Raw genomic sequence first — 11,471 nt, 5'->3', positions numbered from 1 at the left:
GAAAGAGCACATCTAAGGCTGTCAGTTATGAGCTGAGATCCATATCAAAATGCAGTAGCAAAACACCAGAAATACCACAAAAAATAGAAAGTTTCTGAGGCTGCCAGTTATGAGCTAAGATCTATAGGTAGCAGCAAAACACTAGAAATACCACACACACACACAAAAAAGAAAAAGTCCAGAGAAAATTACAAATTTATTGATAAGCATGTTAAACACAAAAATTTACATAGAATTGGTAACTATTTCACAAAAACACAGAGAAAATCTTATTTGAGCATAATTCCACAAATTTCATTTAAATTACCAATCCATACATCTAATCTAGAGAAACTTATAATAACACGTCCATAGAACAAATCAAAATAGCAATTCCAATGCAAAAAAAAAAAGCATAAAGATAGAGATCGAGATCGAACTCCACTGCAAATTGAACAACAAACAACTCGAAATAACCTGCAAAAATCAAAAAACATACCAGATCAACTCCATTGTAGAAATCAACGAACAACGAACAACGAACACGACCAGAACAACGAACAACAACAACACAAACAACTCGAAATCAATTCCACTAGAACAATGTACAAAGAATTCGAAATAACCTTGAAACCTATTCGAAATCAGAAATCGGAAATCAAAATCCAATCTTCACCTAAAAATCGAAAATGAAAACCCAATCACCACCAAAACAGCAAAAAATCTAATCTTCAATTACCAAATCAAAATCAAAGTATTCATATAGGAGGGAAAATGAAGTATTTTACAATATGAAAAATGGGTAAAGGACCTTAACCATAAAATATATATATATATATATATATGTATATATATATTGTAGACCTCTTCTACTATCCACAGTTAGAGAGTGATGTTAGACCAATTTTTTTTTTCCAAAAAAATCATCTTAAAAATTGTTCCCACCAAGTAAATTGCATAAATAAATGGTTAATTATGTCCAAACTTGGCCACCGTTTAGAATTTATTTATTATATATTTATTTTATAAATTAAAGAAGCAAAAGAGAATGATGATAGAGAGGGAAGAGAAGAGAGAACCATCCACTGATGAGCAAATCAATATCCAAAGCAGACATACACGTATAAATGTTATGAATATTATCAAAGTAATTAACGAAAAAGAGGAACACACTGATACTCACCAATAAGTTGTGGCCGTCTCTATTTGTGTCACCGAAACTCAAAGTTTTGGAAGCTTAAAAACGTCATATAGAGTTTGTGCAAAAGTGAATATAAGCAATAAGGAACCAGCCAGAACTGAAATTATTGCCCATGGGCCATTAAAATACTTCCGTTTCAAAATTGCCATCCACCGATTGCAGGGTTGTCCGCAATAGATGTTCACCCTGTTGAAGATATCAGCATACCGGAAATGCATGCTCGTCCCTGAGACAGCGTCACTAATCTTGTTAAATATGTTGGAAACCTCTTCATCATCACCTAGCCAATTATCAATGATTCCAACACGAGAAAGTATTTCAACATCTTTTGGAGAGTCAATGAGGCAATCTAAAAATTTCACATAATCAGTCACATAATTGCGTTGGTTATCAGGACAATATTGTTCGTATGCAATGAGATTTCTGACGATGGACTCAGTCCTGTCTTCAACGGTTAAAGGTGGAATATACAATTTGGCTTCGTCAAACTTGATATTGAACAAGCTACCTCCGGTAACCTCAAACTTCTCTAGCTTAACTCCAGCTTCTTGAAGCTCCGTGGCATTGGGAATGAAACGCCAATTCCCGTTTCCAATAGGCGCACTCGCAGATGAAGTATTTTGGATAGGCGTACTCACAGATGAAGCACTTCCAATTGTTGTACTCACAGATGAAGTAATTCCAATTGGCGTACTCACAGATGTACTCACTGATGACTTATTTCCAACTGTCGTACTCACAGATGAAGCATTTCCAATAGGCGTGCTCACAGATGAAGCATTTGCAATCGGCGTGCTCACAGATAAAGGGAGCCATTCATTGTGTACCAACTCGAGTAAATGCCTGATATTGCCGTGTGAATTACCAGCTTTCATTTCATAGGTACCTGGTAAAAGATCATTAAAAAATTTCAAGGCAAGATAAATGAGCCTGCTATTGTTGTTTGGAGCCTCAATCAGATCAAATAATTTGCGGAGTATAGAGAACGAGTTGGTTTTCAAATAGCATCAAATCGCGCTTCAAGCTATTAACCATCCAGATTGACTTAAAAATAGGATCATCCGGATCTCTCAAGTGTTCCATATCAGACTTCTGCAACAATTCAATGATAAAGCAACCATCCAGTACCATGATTTGGATCATTTCATCTGCAGTAAGGCTCACTGGTTTAGCATAAAACAAACTCTCTTTTTGTTGTAGCGGTCTAATAGCATTGACATATCTGCTTGCATCATTCTCTCCTTTTTGTTGAAGCAGTGAATGAAAACAACGTAACTTGTGCTCCTCCATCATCTTTAGGTTTTCATTTTCACGGTGGTAAGGACCAATTGCAACAATCTCTAGGTCATAGGCCTGCTCGTTTACCTGACGTAGTGGCTTATGTATTATAAATATGCAACAGTCTGATGGCGTAGCGGAGAGACCGTTAAGCAGTGTACTAATACAAATAACAGGAGCATCTTGTGGCATGTTTACTTAAAATGTTTACTGTTCCAAACAAACCACTAAGAAGTTAGAAAATTGAATTCCCATGAACCAAAATCAAATATGAACATGTTCTAAATAAGGTGGTGGATGTCACCTACCTACCAAGTCTTGGTCAATTTTTATTTACTATTTCTTGTTTGAATCTTAATTTTACTAGTTGTTTAGAATCTTAAAAAAACATAAATTAATTTTACCCCTGCAACATCAGAATTCATTGTTAGGACTATGGGACACCAGAAATTAATCACACACAAGAACATAAGAGATTTATGTGGTTCGACAATTGCCTACGTCCACGGGAGATGTATCCACTATAGAATTATCCCGGAGGGAGATTACAGTACTCACACCTCACAACTCTCTCTATAGCACTCTCACTCTCACTCTCACTCTCACTCACAGATTATACCCTATGTGTTTGCTCTTCAGCTCTTTGTGTCACTCCCAAGGTTCTAAATATCGGCCGGTACGTGCCGTACCGGCCGGTTCGTAACGGAAAATGAGAGTGCCGAGTCGGATACTCACCGATATACCGGTGAGAACGAATTTCACGTCCGTAGCAGCCGATTCCCGACACGTATCGGCTTGTATCCGATACGTGAGCGTTCCAGTTCCGATATAGTCCGATTCGGCTGAAAAACGAGCAAAGCATATGGAAAAATAATTGAGGAAAGCAAGTCACAAGGAAAAGCAAATCACTTGGAGAAGCATCGAATCGGACCAAACCTCAAACCCAAATCAAACCCAATCGGACCAAACTCAACTCAACTCCCCAAAGTTTTCCCTCAATCGGACCAAACTTAACTCCCCAATCAAATCCAAATCCATCTCCCAGGGGCAGCGATCTTGTAAAGTGTTGCAAGGAGAAGCATCGAATCGAACCCAAACCATCACCGATTTCAAGCTTCTTCATTGAAGATTTTTCTCTCATGCTCTGTTTACATTTGTTTCGTGCTCTGTTTTTTGCTTTGGCTGAACACTTCTTCAAATGGTTTTGCTTCTGTTCGGTTTGTTTATATTATATTATGTTATATTATATTATTTTATGGTTTTGCTTCTTCAAATGGTTTTGCTTCTGTTTGGTTTGTTTATGTTATATTATGTTATTTTTTTTCTTCTTCAAATGGTTTGTTTATATTATATTATGTTATTCTTTTCTTTTCCCTATGGTTATTTTTTTATTTTTATTATGGTATGGGATGGTTTTGCTTGGTAAGTTGCGTTTGGTTTGTTTATAATTTATTTATTTATTTATTTATTTTCCTGGTTAGTTGTTTATAATGGTTTATAATTTGTTTGCTTGGTAAGTTGTGTGTTCGGTTATTTTTTTATTTATTTTATGGTATGGGATGATTTTTTTCTTGATTTTATTAAATAACCAAACCATATATAATAAAATATTAATAATACAAATAAAAAAATTTAACAGCTTTTGTTTGCTTGATGGGGGATGAGACTAGAGTCACCCTCATTATTGATTGAAAGTGCATTAAAATAGATCAAAAAAATAAATAAATAAAATAAATAAATTAATTAAGGCTAAAATAAATACATATCATTTAGTTGAAAATGAGTCAAAAGTGCCTTTATATATCAAAATTTTGATTAAAATATGATAAATTAAGGCTAAAAGAGCGAAAAAATACATAAAATTGAGTTTTAGAGGGATTGCTAATGATTTTTGAAATTTCACAGCCGCGACGCCCGATACCCAATACGTACCGGTCGATACTCCCGATACCGATACTCCGCGATTGATACCGTTACGTTACCCGATACCGCGATTTAGAACTATGGTCACTCCCATATACAACCTCTCCTCACTCATCTCAATTTATAACCAAGAGAAGAGGAGTGGGTGAAGGGACAACCATAATTGGCGAAGGTGATGCCACCCTCACTATCTTCCTTTAGTGAGTTGGTGTTGCCCCCACCACTTTCTTCAGTACATGGTGCCATTCTTTAGCACATGGTGTCACCCACACCATGTGGAGTGTGGGCTGGAAGCTAACATTCATTTGGGGGGAAAAGATGAATATTGTAGTGTGATTGTAAATTCAAATAGTAATAGAAACCCTCTGAATTATGAATGATTATGCCCTTATCTGATCGTTACAGTTGCCGATTCATGGCCGCTTGGGAGAAAAAACAACATAGTGTTTTGGATGGCAGATGATGGACAAACTTTGCAATTGACATTGATGCCACGTTTGTGGGCCTGCATTTTCAGTCAATATGCTGAGCTTGCACTGCTAGCCCCATTTGTTTGGTGGATTAGGTTGAATGATATTATTAATATAGTGAGCTTGAGTGAGTAAATTATTAGTATGATGGTACTAGGTTAGAGATATAAAATAAATTGCATTTGTTAAAACACTAGTGTAGTGATGTTAGTTGGTCGGCATTCAATCAATAAAATTATGTAAAAATTCTCATTATATGAAAGGTGACTTCGTTATTTTTGTAAAATGAGAAGCAAAATAGTCTTTCTACCTCCAATCCCATGAGATTAAATTTCAATACCATCTCTCCCATGGGATTGTTGGATAAGGAGATGTCATAGCATTCTGTTGTGATGTCCCAGTTGAGGTTTGTCTCGATTATATTTTGATGATTTGAACTGTTTATCTTATAAGGTTCGTCGAGTATATTATCCACATAAAAAATGAAGCGAATCAGATATGTGTAGCGCCATGATCGAATTATAATTGTTTAAAAAAATTATTAAAATTATGCTAATTGTTTATTTTTTATAAATATAAACGTGGTCTTATTATGGGCTACATATGTCTAATTGATTTGATTTTTATTTTATATTTTTTTTATAAATGATTTACTTGACGAACCCTATAATATAAATGGTTCAAATCATTAAAATAGATTTGAGAAACAACTTACAGACCCATAACGCAGTCTATTTCTATAAGGGACATCACCCTCCCCGGTTTAGAATTTTCAATCCCTTCTTTGAAAGAATTTCCTAAAGAGGGGTTTTATAGTCCCTTAAGACTATTAATCTATGGCAAAATTTTAAAATATCACACCTCACTATTAATCCAGTCCAACAAACAAGGCTTCAATGATTTAGCCTCATAAGTAAATATTAGGGTATAGACTCATTAAGAGTCGAATTCAACCTTTATCCCACCATATGGAGCCTTTGTTTTGTTTTGTTTTGTTTTTATCAGCAAAAAAGAGATTTTATTGATGAAAAGCAAAGTACAAGGTACAAAACAAAACATAAATAAAAAGAGGCGAGTGTAAAAGTATCACGATGGGTTAAACCATCCCAACTGAATTGACACCAAAAAACCTATCCTATCATTTGCTAGCGCCCCAAAATTAGTGAGCCACCAACCAAAACAACAGAAGGAAGACAGGCAACAAAACAAAACTACAACAATATCTCCACTACAACAATAGCGCTGCCTGGCAGTCACCATGGCAGACACCATATCATTTAGCATTCCACAGGCTAGCATAGCAATGCAGATAGTCTCCTCTACAATATTAGCACATTTTGGAATCCTTTTTTCAACAAACAAGGCTTTAATGATTTTGCCTCATAAGTAAATATTAGGATACAGACTCATTAAGAGTCAAATTCAACCTTTATGCCCACCATAGGGAGCCTTTGTTTTGTTGGAATCCCTTTCTCATTTCAAGATTGTATTGAATTATGAATTTAAGTAAAAATCTAATGAAAATTTTAGTGAGAATTGTAGAAAAATAGCATTAACACAAAATAATTGTAATGTTATGGAAGTACAAACAATTCATGCATTATCAGATTGTGCAACTAAATCTTATACTTTTATTTTTTTGCAATTATTTTGAGTTCATATAATTTTCAACAATTCTCTCAAAATTTTATAATACACATCCCATTTTGGTGATGTGTACCATACACTCCAATTATGACGTTTGCGATATTTGATTATGAGTTATTATAATATTAGTTATGGCTTATTGTGGTATTATTTATAATTCATTGTAATATTGGTTATGACTTATTATGATTATTATTTTAGTTATGATTGAAAAGATTTTTTATTATATGATATTTGGTTGTGTTTTATTATTTTTTTAATTGTGATTGAAAAAAATTTAATCATGACATTTGTGGTGCATATGATTAGAATGACTCAAAATTTAAAAGAAAAATATGAAAAAAATATAAGTTAATTTACCAAAACCCAACATAAGAATTGGTTAGTCGACCCACAGACATAATAAAAAGTAAAGATAAATTATAAATATATTTTTTAAAATTTGATTAAAATACGATTTGTTCTTGTTATTTTGGAAATTACGTCTCGACATTTGAAATTCCTAATTTTATAACAAATGACATATTTTATTAATAAATCATCAAGTCAATTAATATTTTTTTAATAATGTTAGTAATTTATTTTAATTAATAATTCATGTAATTTCATCATTGTAAATGAGAGCAGTTAAGAATTTCATTTTATCTGTTAATTCTGGTAAATAAAAAATTCTAATAGGTGGTGTTTGGAAAGAATTTTAGTTGGATTTTTTCTCATTTTTTTTCACTAAAAGACAAAAATTTTGCAAAACTAAAAAAAGCACATCCAAACAAAATATCACATCCAGTCCCATAATTATTTTACTTTTTCTTTCACAAAGATCACATCCAACCACAAAAAAATCCATCTATCTTTTCAAACAAAATTTTTTTTTTCTTCAATAAAATCTTACATTTAAAAAAACCTACAAAAAAACTTACTTTCCAAACACCATCAAAATGATATTTATAATTTTTCAAATTGTAAGATCCAATTCATAGAGTAACAATAGTAGATAGTATGATGAAACTTGAAAGTGAAAGAACAAAAAGAAAGAAATTGTAATCAGAAATATATACATGTATATCTAACAGAAATAGAAATAGATATACTTAAACAGCAAACAGTACGTAAAAATCAACTTACTTTGAGTTGGAGAGTAGAGACAGAGGAGGGCTTAGCAGATAAGATTAGCAGGTGTCCCTTAAAATCGCTTTGTTTATGATCTGTGCAGAGAGAAATAATAGGGTGGGTTTAGTTTGAGGATTTAGAAAGAGATTTGAAAAATAAAAAGAAAAAAGTGAATGAAATTAAATAAAATGTATGTATATTTTATTCATATTTTATCTATTTTTTTTCTTTTCTTTTTACTTTTCAAATCTCCCAACAAAAGATAAGGTAAAAGTCAAATGAATGAATCAATTGACTCCTTAACCTGGCCTAGCCTGGCCTTTTTGTTTGATCGGATAAGTGTTAAATTTAGTAATTACAAGCAGAGAGAATGAATTACGAACCTTCCTTCAACGAGTCGAATCTGGGGAAAAACCAGAGACGAAGAACACCCACTAGTTGACCACGACGTGAACTGAACAAGAGCAACGATAATAATACTACTAGATCGAGTCGAATCCGGGAAGAACCAGAGACGAACACCCACTAGTTGACCAAGACGTGAACTGACCAAGACGAACACTCACTAGTTGACCAATACTACTAGGACATGTTTGTTCGGCTGCCTAGGAGGGAAGAGATTAAGAATACCGTAAGATTGGGGCTGCTTTTGGGAAGTGAGTTATAATCCACTTCTCAGTTTATAATCCATTTCTCCTCTTATAAAAAAATTATTTATAAGCAATTTTTAATTAAAAAATTGATTATAATCATCTTTCTAAAATAGTCCTGAGTGAGAAGATTATTAATATGATAATATTAGATTAAAGATATAGAATAAAAAATGTTTATTTAGATATTTGTGATGTTATAGTTGGAGATGAAGGATAAAAAATATTTATTTGTGCATTAGTGTATAATATTAATTAGTTGAAATTAAATTTATTAAATTACATAAAAAGATTTTACACATATTTTTGTAAAGTAGGGTACAATATTTATTTTTGTATTTATTAAAATATTTAAATATTTGTTTCCAAATATTATGTATTTTTGGAAAAAAAATGATTAATAAATTATTTTAAAAAAATAATATTAAAAATATTTTAATCTATCTTATTTAATAAACTAACTAACTAATGCAACTTTAAAAAAAAATGATATGAAATTTCAATAATACCCTTTTTATATTCTTTTTATTTGATTGTAGGGTAATCTCCTTATTTAATTTCTAATCTCAATTCCCATAGCTTTGCTGGTCTTACCAATGGGGGATTATAAGTCAAAGATAATAGTTAGTATTCGTTTGGGAAGTGGGTTAATTTTTTGACTTTTTTGACTATTTTAATTTGGGGCTTAAAAAGCTTCATTTGGAAAGGACTTTTGGCTTTTTTGATTTTTATTTTTTAGAAAAAGAATGTAATGATTATGGGATGGATGTGATGTTTTGTCTTATTGAACTAAAATAGCCTCTTTTGTCTTATATAGCTATTTTATCCCAAATCTTTCTTCCTAAACGGAGGCTTAATTCCCTTACTTGTCTCCCAATTAAACACTCTTTAGGTGAATCTTATGAACTATTAATTCAATGGAGAAATTATTTTACAATGCAATAGAAAAAAAAAAAAATACATAAACATAAAAGAGTGCAAGTGAAACTTGTACCCCTACAATTTTTCACTTGCACCTTACCACAAAATCACCTTTACCCCTATGTATTTATATATATACATATTTTTTTTTGAATATATTACTAATAGGCTTTAATAGTTGAATTTAATTCCAATCAAGTCCTATTAAAAATAATTTTTAGTAAAATTGTCACTAAAAATAATTTTTTGTAAAGATTTTTTACATATGTCGTTAAAAATTAATAATTAGTGTATTTTTTGTCACGATTTTTATAAATTGTCGCTAAAATATATAATTAATGACTTTTATGTGACAATTCAAATCGTGAAATTAAAAACTAGCGACGTTTTTTTCTGATAATTTTTTAAACGGTTGCTAAACCTATAATTAATAACATTTTTTTTAGACAAAATTTTAGAATTGTTACTAAAAATTAAAAATAAGTGATTTTTTAAATAATATTTTATAAAAAATATTATTAATTATTATACAACCTGTTAAATAATAAATTTACCTGTTATAATTTACACTTAAATTATTATTTTTTCATTATTAAATAACTCCCCCCGTCACCCTTCCCAAAAGTCAAACAAACATGGCCCTGGTACAATGTTTGCGTGAGAAAAATTTACTTGGAAAAAAACAGGAACCTCTTTATCGATATTCCACCTTTTGTTGCTTTTTACACTTGAATTATTATTTTTTCATTATTAAATAACTCCCTCCCGTCAAATCACCCTTACCAAAAGTCAAATAAACATGGCGCTGGTACAATGTTTCCGTCAGAAAAATTTACTTGGAAAAAAACAGAAACCTCTTCATCGATATTGGGCGGACTGGATTAGCATTCCCATGACTAATAGTCCTAGGACTACGAATCCGTTGGATTATGTATCCTATCTTAACTAATAGTCAAGTTTAAAATAATTAGTCCGTACTTCAATTGTTTAACCAAATATCGGATTAATAATTTTATTGGACTATTAGTCTAATCCCAAACTCATGTCCACCCAAACAAACATGACCTTAAATTATAATCACCCTTACCAAAAGTCAAGTAGACATGGCCCTGGTACAATATTTTCGTGAAAAATTTACTTGGAAAAGACAGGAACCAACATGATCCTGTTCATCGATATTCCATCTTTTGTTGCTTTTTACACTTAAATTATTATTCTTTCATTATTAAACCCGTTTGAGAAGTGAGTTAATTTTTTAATTTTTTTAATTATTTTAATTTAGGTTAAAAAGTTAACTTTGAAAAGAATTTTTTAGTTTTTTAACTTGTTTTATGAGAGAAGAGTGTAATGATTATGGGTTAGATGTGATGTTTTGTTTGTTGTGGCTAAAATAATCTATTTTGTCTTTTGTGGCTATTTTAGCCCCAACCTTCCTTGCCAAACGGACCCTTAGAATGATCTAAATAAGTGTACTTTTTATCTTTTTTAAGAAAAGATGTACAAAAAATAAAAAAATGATATAATAAAAAAAAATAAAAAGATAAATTATTTTTGAATTACCAAACTCGACCTAAATATTTCGACAAGTGAAGATGCTCTGCAAAAACATCTTTTTCATGGATATTCCAAAGGTTGGTAAGGGTTGGACATTGGTCTATTAACCCGCCCGATCCGCTCGGTTTAATTTTAACTTTTTAAGATTTAAAGGAATTATTTTAGTTCATAGGCTCTGTTTATTTGGAGAATTAGAGAGGAGATTGTAATTAGTAGTGAAGTGAGACTTATTAATATTTTGTTTGTTTTGAGAGATAATGAAAGAATTGATAGTGAGCTTCAGATTAGGATGGACCTCCCCAAGGGGATTCAGATGGGCTTCCAAGACTTGATATTAGAAAAATAGTTCGGCGGACTAGAAATTTTTTATTTTTATTTTATTTTTTACATATCGGACATTTTTTTTGAACATTAATGTTTAATTTTTTATATTTTTTGTTAAGTAAAAATTATTATTTTATTTGTTTTATTTTTTTCTGAAATTTTTTTATTTTATTTTTATTTTATTTTAAAATTTTTTACATGTTGGACATTTTTTTTTAAACATTAATGTTTAATGTTTTTGTATTTTTTATTTGTTTTATTATTTTATATTTATTTTATATAAAAATAGTTTAACAATCCCTACACTAACAACTATCATAAAAACAAACACAATTTTACTTAATCCCCTCACTAACAATCTCCTCACTATTAATCTCCTCACTATCAATCCCCTCAATTTTACCTCTGAAAACA

At 31.2% G+C, this 11,471-nt stretch overlaps 1 protein-coding gene across 1 annotated transcript; it reads right to left on the bottom strand.

Moving 5' to 3' along the window:
• Positions 1 to 272: 272 nt before the first annotated feature.
• LOC114306109 (UPF0481 protein At3g47200) lies at positions 273 to 8,203 on the bottom strand. Its single transcript, XM_028251275.2, is given in 5 exon segments — positions 273 to 456; positions 1,163 to 2,167; positions 2,169 to 2,668; positions 7,624 to 7,703; positions 7,992 to 8,203. Coding segments are annotated over 2 exon segments (1,449 nt in total). The 5' UTR covers positions 2,651 to 2,668; positions 7,624 to 7,703; positions 7,992 to 8,203; the 3' UTR covers positions 273 to 456; positions 1,163 to 1,200.
• Positions 8,204 to 11,471: the final 3,268 nt, after the last annotated feature.

This window comes from Camellia sinensis, chromosome 8 (genome assembly GCF_055761805.1).
Source record: "Camellia sinensis isolate YWXY chromosome 8, ASM5576180v1, whole genome shotgun sequence".
NCBI lineage: Eukaryota > Viridiplantae > Streptophyta > Magnoliopsida > Ericales > Theaceae > Camellia > Camellia sinensis.
This window is presented reverse-complemented; position numbering and strand designations above follow the sequence as displayed.